At 41.8% G+C, this 23,188-nt stretch overlaps 1 protein-coding gene across 3 annotated transcripts in view; it reads left to right on the top strand.

Annotated features, from left to right (window-relative positions):
* Positions 1–23,188, top strand: part of SUMF1 (sulfatase modifying factor 1) — a 98,119-nt gene that overhangs the window by 28,961 nt on the left and 45,970 nt on the right. For all 3 annotated transcript variants that reach the window (XM_068982417.1, XM_068982418.1, XM_068982419.1), the window contains 4 exons: positions 8,803–8,885; positions 11,549–11,671; positions 12,383–12,497; positions 17,562–17,675. In XM_068982417.1, coding sequence (XP_068838518.1) covers positions 8,803–8,885; positions 11,549–11,671; positions 12,383–12,497; positions 17,562–17,675 — 435 coding nt within the window. The remainder of the gene's footprint in view (positions 1–8,802; positions 8,886–11,548; positions 11,672–12,382; positions 12,498–17,561; positions 17,676–23,188) is intronic.

Below are 23,188 nucleotides of genomic sequence, written 5' to 3' on the forward strand. Positions count from 1 at the left end.
AACATTTTTTAAAATTTTATTTTATTTTGCCCATGCTGGGTATTTGTTGTAGCACATGGGCTTTCTGTAGCTGCCCTGCGGCATGTAGGATCTTCGTTCCCCAATCGGATCAAACCCGTGTCCCTTGAAGTGGAAGGTGGATTATTAACCACCAGACCACTGAGGAAGTCCCCTCTAGTTAACATTTTAAAGAGAGCACTTTGGCCTCTGCGTGTTTTGTCGTAGGCCAGGTGTGACATGATGTGGCTGTGGAGCAGGCTGGCAGGAGGAGAGATGCTGAGAAGGGTCTGGTGTTGGACATCTGAGAGCAGAGGGGGCAAAAGGGAGTGAAGAATCAAGTAGGACTCCTGGGTACTGGCCTGAGCAACTAGGGAGTCTGTGATTCCCTTCACTTGAGATCATAGAGCCGGGGGAAGGGTGAATACGCGATTGAACCTAGAGAAGACTAAGAGGTGAAGGAATTATGATTATTCTACACATGTCTGCAAGGTGATCCAAAGGGAATTTAACTTGTTCCACGTGATCCTTGGAGCCTGATCAGTGCCAGCAGATGGAAGGGCTCTGGGAGGCATTTCTCTTGAACTGTTGATGAAGAGCTCTGTCTGTTAGAATGATCTGAGCTTGAGTGTGTACCTGCAGGGAGGTGATGTCTGTCCCTTAAATTGTTGAAGCTAAGATGGGGGATCATCTATGAGTAGAGTGACCAATGTAATTTAAGGTCCAGATTGGGATATTTTTGAGAATAAAATGGGTTGCTTTTAAGTATGCCAGAATAACAAGTATACGTCTGGACTGTCCTGGTTAAATGAGGACTGTTGTTCATCCTGTCTTACATATTCATCCTAGGGATACTGTAGAGAGGATGTCTTTAGTTGGGTGTGGGTTGAAAGCAGGTGTCCTCTGGGCTTCTTTCCAAGTCTAAGGTTCTGAATATCTTTGGTGTATTTTATTTCACAGAGAAAGTTGATGTTCAGCTTTTCTGGATTAAGTGAAGTACTCTTACAATATAGGGAGATCAAGTGAAGTGAACATGTAATAAGGGCAGCCTGTCCTGCGGAACATCGTTCTCACACCCATCCTGCCTCACTTGCTCCTCCTTCTCCCCTCCTGTGGGATGCATTTGCAGAGTGACACCCCCTGACTTTAGTCGGGTGCCCATCCTTGGGCTCCCATGGCTCATCAAGCCCCTCTTGGCCACAGCACTTAGTACAGCCTTGAATTAATCTGCTTATTTGTCTGTCTTCACCCCTAGACTGTGTGCTTGACTTCTCCACCCCTCAGGCCTCTCACAGGGCTGCATAGGGCAGGCACTCATCAAATGTTTCCTGAATGTATAAATGAATGAATGAATGAATGAATGAATAGCATTGTAAAAGAGTTCTTCAGCTCTCTTGTACCAACGCTTATACATGCTTGTTTTCTGAATGCTTATGCTAAATCTGCACTTTAGTAAGCCTGTTAGATACATTCTCTTACTAGGCTGATTTTGCTGATTGAGAAAACCAAACTCAGAAAGGTTTAGTACCTTGCCCACTGTCACAGAGCTAATAAGTAGTCAGTAGTCAGGATTGGAACCTACCAAGCCCTTGGCTCAAAGACCATCTCCCGTTACTCAGAACTTAACCGTGACTGTTATGTAAGCAGTTTAAAGATTTTGAGAAGTTCTGCAATTAAAAAAACTAGTTTAACTTGATTACCCAAGTGCTTTCCTGGTAGGTGGACTGCTTTGATTGTGGAACTTCCTTCCACCCGCCCCCTGCCGCCCCGCCCCCTTCTCCTCCCCAATAGCTATTAACATCTTGTGGAAGACTCTGGAAACAGCTTTTGGAAAAGCCTGGGTAGTAGAACAGACTTATAAATTGAATATCTGTGGCTGTGGGTTCTTTCCCTAGCTCTGCCACTACCTGCCACATTTCAGGGCTTATTTTTCCATCCTTAAAATGAGGGAATTTAAACAGTTAGCCTCCCTATCCTTTCACCTTTAAAACCTGGTGGCATTGTAAGCCTGCCTGTGTTAAGCATGCGGCCAGGCTGGAAGAGCTTCTTAGGTGCCTTTTCTGTTTTTTGTCTTCTGTTTGACCTTTTTTCTCAGATGCCTCAGAACTTGTAAGCCATGAAAACAAAGTACAGAACCAATCAAATGTCGTTCAGATGTTCTGTAATTTCCCTGTTTTAGACATTGAGAAAGGCTTGTAGGTAAGCCAGTAGCAATTTAAGGAGCTTAAATGGAACCGTTTTGTAAAGAGTTGTAATAAAAGCTTCTTTGCCTAAAGAAATAAAAACTTACTTAAAAAAATAAAAAAATTATTTCTCTTGTTTTCAGAATTCTTTTTTAAAAAAAGCCTCAGATCCCAGACCTAGAGAGTTAAATAAGTCAGACAGAGAAAGACAAATACTCTATGTTATCACTTATGTGTGGAATCTAAAAAATAAAACAGATGCATATAACAAAACAGAAACAAACTCATCTATGTAGAGAACAATCTAGTGATTACCAGTAGAGAGAGAAAAGGGAGGAGAGGCGAGATAGGGGTAGGGGATTAAAAGATACAAACTCCTGGAAACTAAATAGATAAGGAACAAGGATATGGCGTATAGCACAGTGAAATATAGCCATTGTTCTGTAGTAATCTTCAGTGGAGTATATATTATACACCTGAAATGAATACAGTATTGTAAATAAACTATACTTCAATAAACAATTTTTAATAAAAAGCCCCAAATCTACTTTCCCCGTATTTCTTCAGGTCTCAATGGAGAATGAGTCAACTACCTCACTTTTAAAGGGTTCTTGGATGCTAACGATCCTTTATGCATTTTTTATACATTATCTTTAACAAGTGACTCTCTGGGATTTCTGCTCCTCTCTTAAGGACATGTGAAAAATGTTTAGAGTGTATAAACTGGTATTTCAGGAAGGCAGTGAATTCTATAATGAGGAATTTCACTAAGAACTGGAGCAAAAATGTTGAACATTTTCAGATCGGCCTTAAGTTTCATAAACATCTCTACTCTGTGAAAAAGCATGCATTTTTCTCTCTCACATATTCTATTAAATAGTCAAGGTACCTGATTTAGGATTTAATTTGAAATAAGTTGTCAGATCTGACTCCCTATTTTCATGATGAATTTGTTTTTACTCTTTATTCAAGCCTACTTCTCAATTCTCTACATTTATATTGGGTGCTGAAGAAAGAGATTTTACTCATTGTGTGCTTCCTATTCCACTTGATTCCTTCAGTTGCATTTGATTCTCATCCAGTTTTATTTATACTTCATGAATTCGAACAGATCTGCGATTCCTTATTGTTTGCTGGTGCCAGTTGAAAAATTCTCCCAGGCTGCTTTTATAGGGGTAACTGTCATGTTTATACTACGTTTCAAAAAACATCCATCTTTTTAATTTGCTTGTCTAAATGCATTGAATTTTTAAGAGAACAGTTGTAAAGTTGTGAACTTGACATTTTTGCACTTGAATGTGCATGTTAACACAGTGCATTGTCTTTTTCCTGTGCCGACTTTATTCTGGGCTGTGTGTGTATAAGAAGCATAATTTACCACTTCTGGCAAAAATAAAGGCACCTTCGCTGTCTTCCCCCTTTTCTTTTCTTTAAGCTGTTACTACACGTCTGGCTATGTCCCTAGGGAGAGGTGGGAAAAGATGTCTTTGCCCTCTGAAGTCCATGTCTCAAGGGGATGTCAGTACTCACACGGATCCTATTTACATTGTAATTGGTTGCTGGCTGTTTGGTACAGCTGTTTCAACTTAAACCCAAGACAGTTGCTATGGAGATGGTGTGGCTAGAAATAGGTCAAGTAAAGTCCTTTTCTCCCTGGATGTAAGGGAGTGCTGTAACTCAACTAGAAGTGTCTCAGTTGAACAGAAAATACATAGATGGGCAACGGCATCCACCGCCCCCTATAGTTTCTCTTTTTAGGATGAGGCTTATCACAGATGCCAAACCACTCATGTTGTTGCTGTGACTCTGGAAAGAATGCATGTGAAGACTCTTCCTGTTAAAAGGAATCATAGATGTCATAATTTGCAGTGTAGCCTTGTTTAACTGGCTTATGTATGACTCTGAAAAGTTGCTTATCTCATAAATTACTAAACATAGTAGAACAGCGTTTATTTTGAAGACATGACCAGAAGTTCAAGAACAAATCTTAAAATATGGAGTTAACAGTGATATTTGAAAGAAGTTATCTGGTGACATCGGATGGGATTTGTTGTATGTTTCTTTAGAAAAGATGGCTTTCCCAGTACAACTTGGCTAAGAAGAATGATGTTCTGCCCGTAAGCTAAGTCCTCTGTTGTGGGTGACTCTGATTGCTTATCTTTCCTTCTTCATATGTCTGGTGCGGAAGTGGTTCCTGACTCTGCATCTGACCATTGTGAAATAGAGTTACAGTCTTTCTCATAGGCGCAGGTGTCGTATGGTCCTTTCATAGGCCCCCAAGCTTTGTCTAGTTTGGGGCTTCATGAATATGGAGACCATTTTTTAATTTGTTTTATCTCTTTTAAAAATTTATTTGTTTTTCAATTGGAGGATAATTGCCTTACAATATTGTGTTGGTTTCTGTCATACATCAACATGACTCAGCCCTACATACATATGGCCCCTCCCTCTTGAAACTCCCTCCCACCTCCCACACCATCCCACCCCTCTAGTTGTCTCAGAGCACCGGGTTTGAGCTCCCTGAGTCCTACAGCAAATTCCCACTGGCTGTCTGTTTTACATATGGTAATGTATATGTTTCAATGCCACTCTCTCCACTCGTCCCGCTCTCTCTTTCCCCCTACTGTGTCTACAGTCTCTTCTCTATGTCTGCATCTCTATTGCTGCCCTGTAAATAGGTTCATGAGTACCATCCTTTAGATTCCATATATATGTGTTAATATACTGTTTTTCTCTTTCTGACTTACTTCACTCTGTATAACGGGCTCTAGGTTCATCCACCTCATTAGAAGTGACTCAAAATATGTTTTATGGCTGAGTCGTAATTTAGTTCTCACAGTTGGATGGGGAGTAGGATGCTATTGGCATCTAGTGGGGAGAGGTCTGGGATGCTGCAGGGCACCCTACAGTGTATGGAACAGCCCCCTCCATCAAGGAATTGTGTGGTCCAAAAAGTCAGCAGTGCTGAGATAGTCTGTATTGGATGGGTTATTAAGAAATGTAAAAGCTTTCAGGAAAGAATGACAGTAAGAGAACTGGAAAGTAGATATGTAAAATGAGAAAGTGTGTGTATATAATGGGAAAGAAATTGAGTAGGAACTATAGCACTGATGTGTGTACCTGGACCCACCAATTTGAGTTTTACAGATATTTTTGGAAGAAGATAAAGTGAGTAGTTAACCATGTAAGATAAGTATTAATATGTACAATGAATAATTGAGAAACTCTCAATATACCAACTGTCTTAAGTCATACTCTCAGGATTCTGGGAGTTGAAGATTTCCTTTAGGAATGAGGTTCCTAAAAAGGGAACCTGGCAGACAGTAGGCGCTCAATAAATATGTGCGACCAGAGTGAGTTGAGGGGAAGCAGAGAGGAAAAGGGAATGGATTCAGAGGCCACAGGGGCAGTTGCCCTGGGAAGACCCCCCACAAGCCAACTCCGTGGAATTTTCCCATTGAAGAAGGTCGGGAACCTTGGAGGACTTCTGCCATTAAGGCTTGTGTTTGGTTGTCTTAACTAACGCCGTGCGTGTGTGTACCCTGGGATCCAGCCATTCCACTCCACAGCATGCACTCAGCAGGAATGCTTCTGCATATTTCCTGAGCCAGGAGCTACCAAGAATGTTCCCAGAAGTAGCACCATTCACAGTAGCTCAAACTGAAAACTGCCCAAATGCCCATCAGCAGTAGAAGAGATAAGTTAATCCATTTAAAAAGTTACTAATGATGAACTATTTCAAAACATAATAGGTTATAAGAAAAATAGGCATTCTAGTTTCCACCACCCAGATTTAACAAAGGCTAACATTTGCCATCAGTTCAGTTCAGTCGCTCAGTCGTGTCTGACTCTTTGCGACCCCATGAATCGCAGCACACCAGGCCTCCCTGTCCATCACCAACTCCCGGAGTTCACTCAGACTCGTGTCCATTGAGTCAGTGATGCCATCCAGCCATCTCATCCTCTGTCGTCCCCTTCTCCTCCTGCCCCCAATCCCTCCCAGCATCAAAGTCTTTTGCAATGAGTCAACTCTTCACATGAGGTGGCCAAAGTACTGGAGCTTCAGCTTTAGCATCATTCCTTCCAAAGAAATCCCAGGGCTGATCTCCTTCAGAATGGACTGGTTGGATTTCCTTGCAGTCCAAGGGACTCTCAAGAGTCTTCTCCAACACCACAGTTCAAACGCATCAATTCTTCAGCGCTCAGCCTTCTTCACAGTCCAACTCTCACATCCATACATGACCACAGGAAAAACCATAGCCTTGACTAGACGGACGTTAGTCGGCAAAGTAATGTCTCTGCTTTTGAATATGCTATCTAGGTTGCTCATAACTTTTCTTCCAAGGAGTAAGTGTCTTTTAATTTCATGGCTGCAGTCACCATCTGCAGTGATTTTGGAGCCCCCAAAAATAAAGTCTGACACTGTTTCCACTGTTTCTCCATCTATTTCCCATGGAGTCATATTTGCCTTTAAAATTTTTTTTTTTTTTTTTTTTTTACTTTGAGAAATAGAACCTTCTGGTGACCTTAGTGTTGGGAATGGGGTAGAATTGGGTGAGTGATCTGAAGATCTTGAAATGTAAAGAGTGGGATGACCTGGGCTTTCTCTGCATGTCTTCCCTTGATGTGGAATGAATTACCTGTCACTGGCACTTAAACGGGCTTCCCTGGTGGCAAATATCAAGCAGTGTAGTCAGCAGGAACACCCCCCCTCCCCCGCGGCCACCCCTCGCCCTGATTAAAGATTCCACAGTGCCACAGAAGAAAGAGGAAGAAGCCCTGCCTTTTACCTCTCCTGCTCTCTGAAAGAGAAAACACTCTGCAGTAGTGTCCTCAAAGGACATAATGCCTCTTTCATTGAGATATAAAAGAATTTGGCTTTCCCCATCAAATTGTGATTGGAATACCATGAATGTTTTGATTGTGCTGATGTGAGAAAAAGAACAAGAACAGAGTTTGGTGTTCTCGGTGATTGCTGTAATTGTTAGCCGGGAACACATCCCCCATCTCTTCCACTCAGCCTGGCTCGTCAGGATGCAGAGGACTGAGAACAGCATTGTCTTGGGGATAACTTGAGTCCGTTCAGGTTTACAGCAGAAGAATCATTTGCAAACTTCTCTTCTTTACTTAGTATTAGCATCACTGATGACGGTAATTTTTTTTGGTAACTCTCTTTGTCATGAGGTCCATGGTTGACTGCTTCCCTTTACTGAGTGCTTGCTAAGTGCTCGGCATAGTCCTAAGCCCTGGATGTATGTTTGGTTTCCTCGTAATAATCTCTGAGATAGGCATTGTTACTGTCTTCATCTTACAATTGAGAAAACAGATGTAGGGAGGTTCAGTAGGGAGGTTGCCAAGGGTTACCCTCTGCATGGCAGAGTCATAATTCAAATCTCATTTTGACTTGACTCCAAAATCAAGTTTTTAACCAATCTCTAAACAATCCCAGGTGGTACAATGGTAAAGAATCTGCCTGCCCATGCAGGAGATGCAAGAGATGTGGGTTTGATCCCTGGGTTGGGAGGAGGAAATAGCAACCCACACCAGTATTCTTGCCTGGAAAATTCCATGGACAGAGGGGCCTGGTGGGCTACAGTCCATGGGATTGCAAAGAGTCAGACACAACAGAGAAAGCACAAATGAATGAAAACGAACAAAACAAGGGCCACTTGATATTGGTATATGGGTTGACAGAGCTGTAAAGTAGGAGGTAAGGTCCTGGGAACAGGATGTGGGCTGAGCACTTCCCAGTCCTCTTAGATTCCCCCTGCTCTGAGTCTGAGGTGGGGGACTGGGAGGCTGCTCTCATTTCACAGATGAGGACTTTGGGGCCAGACAAGCAGTGAATTTACCCAGAGCCTCACAGCTCATGTTGGGCTGGATATCAACCAGGGTCTTCTGTGAACACACTGCAGCTCTGTATTCGGTGCTTCAGCTTGGTCTCCCACCACCTTGGTTGACCTTCAGCCTGGCACCAAGTTGTAAGATTAATGCTGTTTCCTCATCTTTTACATCAGAGTGGTACCAGCTGACCCAGTTGTTAGAGATTATAGAGGATTAGCTAGCAGTGTGTCTTTTTAAGATTCTTGGAAAGATACACCATTTATATACATATTTATTTAATCACTGTGGTGCTTTATGATGCAAGATAATACCTTTTTAAAAAAACTTTTTATGTTGTATTGGGGTATAGCCGATTAACAATGTTGTAGTATTTTAAAGTGAACAGCGAAGGGACTCAACCTTACATATACATGTGTGCATTCTCCCCCAAAGCCCCTGCCCCTCTAACCTGCCACATAACACTGTGCCTTTTTGTTTGTTTTGGGTGCATGTGTGGCTTGCTGGATCTTAGTTCCCCAACTGGGGATTGAACCTGGAGCACAGCAGTGAAACAAGTCCTCACTACTGGACCACCAAGGAATTCACGAGATAATGCTTTTTTTTTTTTTTTTTTTTTTTAAGATTTAGTTACATATAAATATTTTTGATATTCTGGAAAAATGATTTGGTAATTCCATGGAAGTTGAAGACCTTAAGTGAGATTGCTTTTTTTTTTTCTGCATGGACTGGGTCAGTGTTTTTTTAGAGCTAACCTCAGCTTATCCTGTGTTGCTCTGAGGTTGCAGCTGCTCCGTGGTGGTTACCTGTGAAAGGTGCTAACTGGAGACACCCAGAAGGGCCCGACTCTACTGTCCTACTCAGGTGAGACTGGTGGGTCTTAGCCTAGATGATATTTTCATTTCAAAATCAGTTCCTATGATGTTGAAGAGAAACTCAATGTCCATTGTCTATAAAAGAGTATGACGAACTCTAATCAGTTGGAAGGGAAATAGGATGGCTAGAAAGAATCAATGTACAGACCCAAACATTGTGCCTAGGTCATGGAATACTCTGTTAAAGATTTTTTTTTTTTTTTTGATGTGGACCATTTTTAAAGTCTTTATTGAATTTGTTACAATATTGCTTCTGTTTTACGTTGTGGTCTTTTGGCTGCCAGGCATGTGGATCTTAGCTCCATGACCAGGGATTGAACCCACACCTCCTGTATTGGAAGGAGAAGTCTTAACCACTGGACCACCAGGGAAGTCTCTGGAAGTCTCATAATAAGTGGCCTCTTGCCATCCTCATTTGGCCTTTTAGAGGGTTCCCTCCTGTCATTCTTTCCCCATTTGACAGACCTATTACAAATCTCATGACATGTAACCTTTACAGATTGTTTGTTCTTCCTCATGAGTAGGCTATTATGAGGACAGAGACTGCCTCACAGAGAAGTGGTGGTGTCTTGCCAACTGGCCACTGTAACAGCTAGGCCTTGGGTCCAGGACTCGTGTTCTCTGCAGTCCTGGACTGACATACTTTGAAGCCACCATCTGACTGAAAAGCCACAGAGCTGCAAGTCGGGCAGCAAGTCTCCAGGGTGGCAAAGAAATAATTATCTCAAGCAAAAATAGAGTAGCACTTTAAGCCCTGGAGGCGGAGAAAGGTTTGGGTCAGGACTCAGCGTCTCAACAGCCCAAGAAAACTGTTCTCCTAACCCAGTTTTTCAGATGGGTTTCTCGAGTCTCTGTTTTCCTGCTTACTGCCCTCAGTGAGGGAGCCAGAAGTACATGAAGTTCAGCTCTAGGGATACAGCTCCTTGATCAATATCATTCTTTCAAACTCTTGAGTTGGTAGGCCGTGGGGTAGAAATAGACTTTGAGGTAGAATGTTGTAGGATTCTCAAATACCTCAGGCTGATGACCTCTTGCTGCTGCTGCTGCTGCTAAGTCGCTTCAGTCGTGTCCAACTCTGTGCGACCCCATAGATGGCAGCCCACCAGGCTCCTCCGTCCCTGGGATTCTCCAGGCAAGAACACTGGAGTGGGTTCCAATGCATGAAAGTGAAAAGTGAAAGTGAAAGTGAAGTCGTGTCCAACTCTGTGTGACCCCATGGACTGCAGCCCACCAGGCTCCTCCCTCCATGGGATTTTCACTTCTTTCTGAACTATCATAGTAGAAGAAAAAGCTGAGGACAGAAGGAAGTCCCAGAATGAAATGTGTTTTATCCACTAAGTCCTTTTGAGAAAAGTGCATGTCTTAAAACATCAATGCTGAAAACAGTGACTGGCATGTAAAGGTACTCAATAGACGCTTTGGAAAGAATAAGTGAAAGTCATGGTGTAATTATGATAGGGAATTCAAAGATGCTTAAGAGGGACTTCCCTGGTGGTACAATGGTTAAGAATCTGCCTGCAGATGCAGGGGATGTGGATTTGATCCCTGATCCCGGAACTAGGATCCCACATGCCACAGGGCAACTAGGGTCTCATGCCACATCTACTGAAGCCCGTGCACCCTAGAGACCATGCTTCACAACAAGAAAAGCTACCGCAATGATAAGCCCATGCACCACCACAACTAGAGAAAGCAAAAGAGTTCTTGCATGGCAACAAAGACCAGGGCCACAAAAAAAAATTTTTTTTTTCTAAGAAATGGGCCAGGAATGTAGAGTCCACTGGAGAAAGAGTGAGCAGGAATTAAAGTTATTGGTGCTGAATAAATATGTTTATCCCCTTATTCTCAAACTTCCCCCTAATCTTCCCTTTTGGAATATGCTGGAGTGAGGCAAATTGAGCAGACTCATCTACAGCAGAAAGACAAGAGTTTAAAGCCAAGTATCACAGATTGGATTCTTTGGAAACAGATGCTGAGACAGAGCTTGGTGTGCAGACTATTTATTAGGGATCAACACCTGTGGGAGGGATGGGGAGGAAGCAGGATTGGGCAGAGGGAGAAGCCAAGACTGCAAGGCAGGTCCAGGAAGTCCCAGCCAGTCCCTCGGGGGTGGGATGGGGTTGGGGCTCTGGGGTATAAATGACCCATAGGATTGAGCTATGGGTGAACCCACATGGCTGTGCCTTTATGCTCCTGCTGTGGTTGGTCGTTGGTGACTGTGAGGTGGTTCTTTGCAACTCTCCTGAAGGAGCTGAGCGCTGGAAGCTTCTGCTCATACCATGTCCAGCAGCTGCAAAATCGTTCTTTCCTCACAGAAGAAAGCATTGGTTGGTGGAGCTGGCTGGTGCATCTCCATACCCTTCTGCACCAAGTGAGATTCTCTGGGGGTTCAGGCCTGCCAGCAAACTGGAGTAATGTTTCAAGTCTTGTGCCAGGAGGGATCATAACCTATGTGGGAGCCTGGGATGTCAGAAACCCCTGGTGGAGGCTGATACAAGTGCAGTGGGGCAGGGCAGGGGGTGTTGACCTGGACACCGGGTCCACCTCCCAGTCAGGGATTGAGGTGAAGGTGAAGATGGGCGGTTGGCTGGAGCCGGTCCCTGTTTCCAGTTCTGGTTCCGCCCTCCTCACTCTGCGCTCTCTGTTCCCCAGGCCGGACCACCCGGTTCTCCATGTCTCCTGGAATGACGCCGTTGCCTACTGCACGTGGGCGGGAAAGCGTTTGCCCACGGAGGCCGAGTGGGAGTACAGCTGTCGAGGAGGCCTGCAAAATAGGTACTTGAAGGGTGTCCCCTTGCTTAATAGTATGTGGATCCTCTTTCTAAATCCACTGGAACTTACTCTGGACAGCTGATTTAAAACCACAACCACCAGGGCAGCTCTTTCCTACTGGGCTTTCCTCACGTTGGTGAAGTTCCTTAGGAAACACCCAGGCAGAGGCGGGCGCATGGCTGGTGGGGTGGGCACCGGCCACACAGCCCCATGCCCGTGCCACATGGTCCTCCTTCGAGCCCCTCTGGCAGGCTGCCTTCTCTTTTAGGGGTTTCTTATTTTAGGCGTCTCCTCTGTTTCCAGAGCCATGAGACAGAAAACTCACGATTGGGCCTCAGCTACTAAAAAGGCTCCTTAAAATAGTGAAGGCTTTATTAAAAAGTGCGGTGTGATGGTGCCCCTTTATGCTTCCGTAGTCCAGAATGATGGCTGCTCTCCCAGCCTCCTATAAGCCCCTCTTTTAATGAGGTGATTTATATCAGGCCTCCTGAGTCCTCGGGAGAGACTGATGTTGTTGTGAGCTTGACATGATCTCGTTGTGTGGAAGTTAAAAAAATTTCCTGATTAAAAGCTTTATGTATTAAAAAAAATAAAATAACTCACTTCGAACAAGCGAGTAGTGTGCTCTCTCCCTTTCACTGCCTTCCTCTTCTTGACTTGTGTCCAGAAGCCTGTGCATGTTTGACAGGCTAATGCCTGTGTCTCTTCTGACAGACTTTTCCCCTGGGGCAACAAACTGCAGCCGAAAGGCCAACATTATGCCAACATCTGGCAAGGCGAGTTTCCTGTGACCAACACCGGGGAGGACGGCTTCCGGGGGACTGCGCCTGTGAGTAGCAAGGTTCAGAGGGCTGTAGCCACTGCGCACGGAGAAACCACTAGAAACTGCTAGACATGAGGGAGAGTGTTGCTCACTCTCCACTTTACATCTTGTACCCTTTCTGCCTTCATCCACTACCGCACGAGGCAAATACTAATACTTAGATGTTCTTTTTTGTGACACCTTTTTCTTTGCAATTCTATAATACTATAGAAACTTTGAAAAAAACCAGAAGAGTTGCAAAGGAGAAAATTGAAAGAACCTGGAGGAATCTTATCTCAAGATAGATAACCCCTATTAGCATTTTGGTGCAATTCTTCCCGTTCATTTTTGGTGTTAATGGTACTAAGAATTGCTAGGAGTTAATGCTTGAAGTGTGCCAGGCATGATACTGAGGTATTTGCATGAATTATCTCAGTTAATGTTCCACTCTATAAGGCAGGTACTGTTATCCCCATTTTTTCAGGTGAGCATTCTGAGGCACAGAGCGGTTAACTAACTTGCCCAGGGTTACACAGCTGGAAAGCCACACATCTGGGATTTGAACCAGGTCGGTTTGTTTCAAAAGCCCACGCTCTTAACTACCATAGGTGCCAGTGTAAATGTTTCTTGTGTTTGTGTGCCTATATATTTTTTACATATTGCTTTGGGGTCATAGTATTATATTTAAAATCCTACTCTCCTTTTCCTGTGTAATATCAGGAACATTTTGTCTGGCATTAGCAGTTCTTCACAAATACATGTCTTTTAGCAGCTGGATAGCTTGTCATTTAAATTAACCCTAATTTATTTGCTCCTTATTTTTGCAAAGTTACATCTGTTTTTTTGCTGAATAACAACATCTTGTGCATAAATATTAAATTGTATCTCTGATGATTTAAAAATAGTTTTTATTGAGGTATAGTTAATTTACAATGTTGTGTTAGTTTCTGCTATCCAGTGAAGTGAATCAGCTACACATATGCATATATCTGCTCTGTTTTTAGATTCTTTTCCCATACAGATCAATTCTGAGTATTGAGTAGAGTTCCCTGTGCAATACAGTAGATCCTTAATAGTGTGGTGGTTTTTTAAAAGGTAGATTCCTAGCAGTAAAATTAATGAGTCAAAGACTAGAAAACTTTCTTGGTAAGAGTTTCACATACATAACCAAACTGTTTTCTGGAACGCATGTAGCATGTTTCCCTCCATGAGTATTCCTTTCTGTTTTTTTTTTTTTTTTTTTGTCAGCAGAACCATACACTAATGAAGCAATGATAAAAGCATTTTGTTTTTTCTTGACACATTGAGCAAAGATGTCTTGTGGGAAATTAGCACTCTACTGGATTTGTTGTTACAGGAGATAATATTCTTTCAACAATCTTTCAAACAGTTGTCATTTAAAAAAATATTTGTGTTTTTAATATTTGTTCACACAAAAATAATTCTTCCAAAATTTATTTATAAACGTAACACACATATGTTATTTGGAGCATGACCAAGTGATTCCAGAATTTCAACTGAAATAATAAACAAGTGAAAAAGACAGTTTTTGGAAGAGATGAGGGATGAGAAGACACTTGACTTTTCAGAACTTCAAACATACTTTGAGCCATATAGTTAAAGCATTACAGTTGTTTTTGCAGGGGTGCAGAAGTAATGTAAAAAAAAGTTACATGAGAATATGTTGCCTTTAAATAGGCATAGGAACTCACCTGTGTGTGCTTCTAAAATTTCATATGTATGAGTTAGGTATATGATAAAAGCACCAACACAAACCAGTGGGAATTGGATGTATTTTTCAACAAAGGCAAAATTTATTTGCTACTATACAGCAAAGTGAAGTTGGTTCTTTTCAGGTTTCCTTCTGGATAGCTTGTGCTCTCAGGTGCACATAGTTTTATTCCATAAAATGAGTTATTTGAGACCTTGGGGTCTAAGAGATCTCAGCTTTTTCTCAAATTGTACATGGGTAAGAAGGCCAGCTGTTATCTCATGGGCCACTGTTGGCAGAACCTGCGCTGCAGGATGAACACAATAAGGAGCCTGATGAAGATGCTTAGGAGACCCCAGGAAAGGTGATACGTGATGTAGAAGCAGGACACTTAGCCTTGAAGCATATATAGTATAGGCTTCTGATAGACCAGGCAAATTACATAAGCACCTGTCAGTCAAAAGACCATGAGAATCAGTACTGGACAGTTATGAATATTTTACAGCACTTAATGGCTACAGAATTTCACATCACTATTTAGACAGGTGAACCTCCAAGGAAAAAGTCATTTATTCTCAACTCAGTGCATCTTCTCAGAAAATAACAATTTCCATATGAAATAAGGATACTTTACAGATATTAAGAGTGGAGAAGGCAATGGCATCCCACTCCAGTACTCTTGCCTGGAAAATCCCATGAATGGAGGAGCCTGGTAGGCTGCAGTCATGGGGTCGCTAAGATTCGGACACGACTGAGCGACTTCACTTTCACTTTTCACTTTCATGCCTTGGAGAAGGAAATGGCAACCCACTGCAGTGTTCTTGCCTGGAGAATCCCAGGGACAGGGGAGCCTGGTGGGCTTCCGTCTATGGGGTCCAGAGTCAGACACGACTGAAGTGACTTAGCAGCAGCAGTAGCAGCAGAGTTAGAACATTTAACTGGGGATGTTCAGAAGAGGTCTGCCTTGGAGGATATTCAACAGAACTCACCTGAAGAAGTTGCCATGGACAAAAATAGACAAAATTAGAACATTTACCAGGAGCCGACATGAGAAATATGACCTGAAGAGGAAAAAAACCAGCATGTTGTAGAGAGGTCACTTCCACCTTTGTTTGGAATGAGACTTGACAGAAGATTTGTACCTTTAAAGTGGGACTGTTTATCTCAGGTCCTCCTTAGCTTCCTTGTTGTGTTCACAGGCCTTGGTCCCTTGAGAGCAGGAATCGAACTTCCAATGATGGGATGGACTACAGTGAAATAGCTCCCTCGCCTGCTGTTTTATTAGTTTCACTCTGGTTTTAAATTGAGTGAACTATTCTGACCACAGTGAACCTAAAGAATTGGTTTTCTGTTTTATTGGGCCTCTGTTGTAAGTTATTAGTATGTTTTACTTTTCTTGCATATCTACTCACTCACCTGAAAATAAACATGTCGGAAGTATTTCTTCTGAGCTTTCTGGAAGGAAGTTTTGGTTGGTGTGATTAACTGAACAAAGAGCAGTTAAAATTTTTATACTCTCATGTGGTAGTTTTGGGAGTGGTGACCTCCAGATTTTACCTCACTTAAACATCCAGTTATTTACAGAAGGAAGACCCCTCAAACCTTTCAGTAGATGCTGTTATGGATGTTTCCTCATCTTAGGGTTTAACAGCACCACATAGGCTAACTTGCTTGCCCAGCGTTTGTTGTATGTTGTCGTGTAAAGAAGACCTTAGGCTGGCTGACCTCCGTTAGTCTGCTCTCTAAGCCTGAGAAATGGTTCCTCCCTCCACTTCTCCACTTCGTTCATTCCATCTTTCAGTTGCTCTCATGCCCCTTGCTCCTTCCCATCTTTTTGCTTAAACAAATTATTTTCTTCTTTTCCTTCCAACTATTTTTCTGTCTTATTCTTCTTCATTATCTCCAAATTCTTGAAAGAATAGTTTATGCCTCTGACCCCTTCTCCTTCACTGTCTCTCTGACCTTTGACCTCTGACTTTGAGTCCCATAAGATGCTACTACCTTTGTGGAGGAGGGTTCATCTGCAGCTCGAAATCTCTCCCTCTAGGGAGTTTCTGCATATTTTCTTTCATTCTCTTACCCTACTAATCCCACCCTGCTTTTCTAGATTGGATGTTTTTAATTTTTGGCATCATCATTTTTTCTCCCTCATTAAAACTCTTTCACGTCTATGTCATCAAACCCTTTCTGCCTTCAGTCGACATGCATGGAGTTACTGAATGAAGCAGTGAATAGGTACTGCTGTTTCCATAATGAATGCTGAGTTTGGAAGCAGAATGGTAAAAATTTTCAGCTTTCCTCATCATCTGGATTAATTTTTTTTCTGAGTAGCGTCATAACTTTATTGAAGTGCCCTGGATTGCCCACATATCAGATGGTTCCATATTCATGTGTAAATCTAAAACCTTCTGGAGCCAAGTAGGAAATTAATTTTATTCCTTTTAGTTCTATTTCATTAATTGAGAAAAAACATGAACTTACAAAAAGATTTTTTAAAAAGAATCTCAATGATAATATTTTTTTCACTTAAAAATAAAAGTTTCCTTCATGTTATGACCATTTCTCGTAAAATATGTTAGCGAAAAGTTTTAAGTCCCTAAAGTAGCAAAACTTGTTCTATATGCATTTACTATTCAGTCAAAGGTTTTTCTCTGGTCCTCCTCCCCACCTTCCTTTGTACACAAGCTTTGCACTTTGGTACCATGTCTGTGACATAATTATGTGGCAGACTGTCTGATCTACCTTTGAAATGTGATGTAATTGCTGGCTGAAGAGCCTGTGCAGCTTGCCTCATAGTTCCAGGTCCCAGGGATTGCAAACTTTCTTTGTCTTATAGATAGCACTTGATAATGAATTTGCAGTTTCTCTATAATAATCAGTGTTTTGATAATAATGACTCAGGCTTAAAGATAAGCTGGTGAGTTGGAGGGGACTGGTGGAGAGGACAGAATTGGCTTGAGGTCTCTCCGTGCCTAAAGATGTTGTGGCCAGCAGAGCTCAGCTGTGATGACAAGACTGATACTGGATATAATGCCGTTTCTCTTATGCTTCTGAAGGTCTACAGATAATTTACCTGCCACTTCTCAATGAGATACAGATTTGACTTGTGATCAATACTAGTCTCTCTATTAAGAATTATTTCATTGACTTTCTTACCATGTAACATAAACTCTTCTTAGGTTTCTGAACTCCCTTTGAGAACTCAAAGCTGAAAAATATCTTCCTCTGTTTTTATATTGGCCAGATTGTATTTTCACTGTTGGAATGAAAATTCATATTCATGCTTTGAAGTACAAGGTCTTTGTGCATTTTTATACTAAAGAGGCTTTCTAGACAAGGTGAGTAGATTGACAACATTTCCCCCTTTTTTTAATTTTTAGGTTGACGCCTTTCCTCCCAATGGTTATGGCTTATACAATATAGTAGGGAACGCCTGGGAGTGGACTTCAGACTGGTGGACTGTTCACCATTCTGTTGAAGAAACGATTAACCCAGTGAGTATCAGTCTCAGAATATGTATTATGAAAAGGTTACACCCATCCTTTGGGCAGATTATGGTAGGAATTTCGTGTGTTTTGGCTATTTATGTACTATTGAAATTAATCTTGGAATTTCCCCAAGGAATATTAAGCACATCTTTTTTTTTTTTTTTTTCCAACCTTAAGGCATTGTGTAGAAATGTCTGTGGACTTTTTATATGCTGCTGGATCATTTTGATGATAATGATTTGAGGAAATCTGCCTATAACTTTAGAAATTATATTCAGCCTCATAAATGTGATCAAAGTGATGAGATATATAAATAACTAGCAAAATTCATTAATGTTTGTTAATAACTAGTGAGATCTGGTAGGTGGCATTTATCATGCTGCTAATTGCCTGAGTTTTCATTGGCTGAAATTTTGATTGAAGAACATTGTTTGAAGAAAATGAGAAGGATGTTTTCTGGGTGAATGCTGAATCAGGAAGTTGAGTCATTTGGTGATTATTTCCTGAACTCCACAGTATGTCAGTTCATAAACCTTGGGAATGTAGCAAAGCTAAGTTAAATTTTACCTTCTCTGCCATGGGAGGACTATTGACTGCAGCTCATGGGCTACTTTGCCTCTAAAGCCAAGCTCTCTCAGCATATATAATAATTTAGACACTAAAAGAATTAGGTGTGCGGGTGGGAAGTATTTCCTTTAAGAAGAACGTGTCTGAGTATTTCTTGTGTGAACAGATTGGGGGGGAAATGCCATTTAGAAATCCTATCTCTAGCAAACTAGACATTCATAAGTCAGATCCAGGAATATATATTTATACCCAAACTAACTAGACTGGGAACTTAATATGGTTAATTTTAAACCTTAACCTCTTGAAAACTTACAAAAGGTAATGATAAAGACAATTAATTATTTGATCTCTTCTCAGTAGAAGGTTAAACAGCTCAGAGTAGTTGAAGAAATTGTCAGACTCTGTGCCTCGGGCCATTTTTTTTTTTTTTCAGAATTTAGGCATAAATTTGTGTGATATGCTTGATTTTTCTTCACAGAATAACACATGAGTTGCTCATGAATAATCTATAGACAGAAATCTCCTTTCTTGGGGCAGATGAAAAAGCTGAATTCTTCAGAAATGGTCATTTCCTCTTTGTTTTCCTTGGCAGGGCTGGTGGAATTAGTGGTCAAAGGCAACCCATCTCTCCAACATGAGAATAAGGTTGTGAAATTTTCGGTGGGTTTGAGGTTGGGAGATGCCATTCTCTACTGGCACAATGTGACTTGGCGTTTGCTGTCAGAAGCAGAAATAGAATTTTTTTCCTCCCCTTAGATGAAAGCATCTGCATGTTTGGAAAGGGTGCACAAGGCTTCAAAATTCTGGCAAGTTGTGAATGTATTTCTGTGACCATCTGTTGTCGAGCTGAGTGCTTATTAGCTTTCAGTTTTATAATTGCTTGTGTTGCTTCTAAGGATTTACAGAAAAATCCATATATTCTTGTTTTCACAGTCCCAGGCTCTGATCTGGGATGTTGTCTTTGCTCTATAAATCATTAGCCTTGTAGGTTTCTGTCACAAAGGCCTCATTTGCTTCCTGATTTGACTGGGATTAAATTCATCAGTTTGGAGGACTGAACCCCAATTCCCTTGCAAACTCAGACTCTATCATTCAAATCTTTACAACCAGCGCCGTTGTGTCTCTCATCTGTATTACCACATCAGCCTCCCAGTTGAGCTCCCTGGCTTCATTCTTTCTGTTCTGTTGCAGCTGGAATGATCTTTATAGGGAATATGTTTTACACTCTCACTCCTCTGTTTCAAGAATAAATGAAGTACAGACTCTTGAACATGACTTCTGAAGGCTAAAATAATTTAGCCGTTTCTGATCGCTCAATGACCACAGCTTTTTCTTCCTTTCAACATTTCATTTTGAAATGTTACAAAAGTTCAGAAAATAGCGTAACAGAGACCTGTGTATCTGCCATTACGATTTAACATATACTGACAGCTTATTGTATTTACTGTATTTCTTTTAACCAAAGAGAAAGAACAAAAACTACTCTATCAACACTTGATATTTGTCAGTATTTTTAATTTAAGCTGTTCTAGTCTGTGTATAGTGCTATCTCACTATGGTTTTTTAGTCATTAGGTATATATATATATATATATATATATTTATTTTATTGAAGTAGAATTGATTTACAATATATTAATTTCTGCTGTATAGCCTAGTGATTCAGTTTATGTATATATATATACACACATATATTCTTTTTCATATATATGTATATATGCATGTTGCTGTTGCTGCTGCTAAGTCACTGCAGTCGTGTCCGACTCGGTGCGACACCAGAGACGGCAGCCTACCAGGCTCCCCTGTCCCTGGGATTCTCTAGGCAAGAGCACTGGAGTGGGTTGCCATTTCCTTCTCCAATGCATGAAAGTGAAAAGTGAAAGTGAAGTCGCTCAGTCGTGTCTGACTCCTAGCGACCCCATGGACTGCAGGCTACCAGGCTCCTCCATCCATGGGATTTTCCAGGCAGGAGTACAGGAGTGGGGTGCCATTGCCTTCTCCAGTATATATGCATACTTTATATATATTCATATACACACATTCTTTTTCATATTCCTTTCCGTTATGGTTATCACAGGATAGTGAATACAGTTCCCTGTGCTATATTGTTGTTTATCCGTTCTTCATGTATGAGTTTATATTTAGTCATCATATATTGAAGTCTGTATCTGATAACTCTCATAGCTGTTGACCAGCTTCTGTTGTGTGTCGTTCTTGGGTTTTGGTTACATCTTATTTTCTTATATGCTTCAGTATTTTTGATTGAGTACCAGACATTGTGTGAGGTAAACTGTAGAGACTGTTTGAGATCTGGAGAGTGGAGTCTTTCTCTGGAGCAGGCTTATCTTTGCTTCTGGAAACTTACATATCATCTTAGCTATTCTAGCCAGTAATTGAGATGGTTTGAAGCTCGGCTTCAGTCCCTGTGAGGGCTAGATGTGTATAGCTCTTCAGGGTGCCAGCCAGCAGGCTAGGGGGTTTCCATGACTCTTCTTCCTTGGAGGGCCCTGTGAAAGTTGCTCAGTTGTGTCCGATTCTTTGTGACCCCATGGACTGTATAGTCCATGGAATTCTCCAAGCCAGAATACTGGAGTGGGTAGCCTTTCCCTTCTCCAGGGGATCTTCCCAATCCAGGGATCAAACCCAGGTCTCCGGCATTGCAGGCTGATTCTTTACCAGCTGGGCCACCATGGAAGCCCTAAGCTCCAGTTGTTTCCTTGGGGCCCATGAGTCTCTGCAAAGTTCTATTCAGCTTTTCAGTATTATATTTGCTGCAGCTGGAATCAGCTGACCTCTGAGAAAAGCAGCTCACCTCTCTGGCCTTGTCTTCAGTCTGGGATTTGAGCTCAGCAGTTCTTCACAGCTCTTGATAGTTCTCACCTGAGCTGGTTTAAACTCCCATTTCTCTTCGAGGTCTTAATTTATATGCCTTTTTTCCCTACGGGCTGTGTGTCTCCAGCACCTAGCAAAGAACCTGGTCCTGTAATAAAGCCAGTTCCAGATACCTAGAATCAAAGAGAGTTTGATCACTGTTCATACTGGAGGTGTTTCAAAAGCAAAAGCTAGTTAAAAACATAATATTTTCAGGGTAAGTTTTGAACCAAAGTAAACATTTCAACCCAGGAACGGACCTCTTCAGTGTCATGTGTATATTTTAGCTCCAAGACTAACTCGTAATGGCAAATACTTTTCAAGCTTCTTTGGAGAACTTGGGAACAGTCAGTGCTCTGTAGGCAGAGGCTATTCAGGGAATACCTTTTTCTTGTTCAGTGACTTCCAGGGAGCAAAAGTTAATCATTAGTGTTTATTTTATTGGCTAGTAACACCTTGTATGCTTTGTACACAAAATCCTGGGAGAGGCGGAGGTATTTGACCATATGGAGTGAGGGTCAGTTTGGTCTTGCCTGGTAGAAAGTTCTGGGGAGTGTGCATGCATGCATGTGTGTAATTTTTGAAACTGCTTAGGTTGATAGCCTGTTTTTCTACACAGGTGCAATCCAGAGTGTGGCCACTGATGCTACTTTCTTAACCCAATTAAGAAGTAATTTGTGTGTGTGTGTGTGTGTGTGTTTTCCTTTGCAGTTACTTTACTTGCTGCTGCTACTGCTGCTAAGTCGCTTCAGTCGTGTCCGACTCTGTGTGACTCCATAGATGGCAGCCCACCAGGCTCCCCCGTCCCTGGGATTCTCTAGGCAAGAACACTGGAGTGGGTTGCCATTTCCTTCTCCAATGCATGAAAGTGAAAAGTAAAAGTGAAATTGCTCAGTCGTGTTTGACTCCTAGCGACCCCATGGACTGCAGACTACCAGGCTCCTCCATCCATGGGATTTTCCAGGCAAGAGTACTGGAGTGGGTTGCCATTACCTTCTCCTACCTTACCTAGAAACCCATATTAATCTCTGGAAGTGTGTGGTGGTGCTTGTATGCTTAGTCACTCAGTCATGTCTGACTCTTTGTGACCCCATGGACTGTAGCCCTCCAGACTCCTCTGTCCATGGGCAAGAAGAGTGGAATGGGTTGCCATTTTCTCCTCCAGAGGATCTTCCTGACCCAGAGGTCGAACTCACACATCTTGCATTAGCAAGCAGATTCTTTAACACTGAGCCACATGGGAATCCCCCAGAAGTGTGCGATACTTTCAGTCAAAGACTATATAGAACTTATCTAGCATCCTAATTTCCCACACATACATCCTTTCTTCACTACCCTAGTAACATACCCAGGGTACCATGGTACCCTGGTTTACTGGTGATGTAAAAGGATGGAATAATCTGTAATATCTTTGCCACTCTCACTTAAGGTATGCAGTTTCATTTGGGCAGCTTTTTTTTTTATCCTAAGGGAAAGAAATATAGCCTTAGAATTAGTCAAAGTAATGTGGATTTTAGCTCTACCACTTGATATTAAAGGAATCTCTCTAAGCTTAGGACATACCTTAAGTTTCCTTATATACAATTGGGAATAATTATATACCTATCTCATGAAATTTTTGGCAAGTTAGATCTGATAATGTTGCATGTGAAAATATAACTTTAGACCCCAAAAGTACTATTGTGCTAGTGATTTACTTTTTTTTTTTCTTAATTATTTTTTGCTACGTAATTGGAAGATTATATCCTTCTTTTCGGGCTTCCTAGGTGGCTCAGTGGTAAAGAATCCAGCTGCCAGTGCAAAAGACGTGGGTTGTCTCTCAATGTCCAAAGATGTTGGGCATATCCCCTAGAGGAGGAAATGGCAACCCACTCCAGTATTCTTGCCTGGAAAGTCCCATTGACAGAGGAGCCTGGTGGGCTACAGTCCATGGGGTTGCAAAAGAGTTGAACATGACTAAACAACTGTGCACACACAAATACATGCTTCTATTCAGCAGAATTAGCAAGAAATGTTGGCCTTTGGGAGCAGAGGAGGAGAAAATGATGTTTATAAATAATGAATGCCTAATATTCTTCCTAT

Source organism: Capricornis sumatraensis, chromosome 10, assembly GCF_032405125.1.
Source record: "Capricornis sumatraensis isolate serow.1 chromosome 10, serow.2, whole genome shotgun sequence".
Taxonomy (NCBI): Eukaryota; Metazoa; Chordata; class Mammalia; order Artiodactyla; family Bovidae; genus Capricornis; species Capricornis sumatraensis.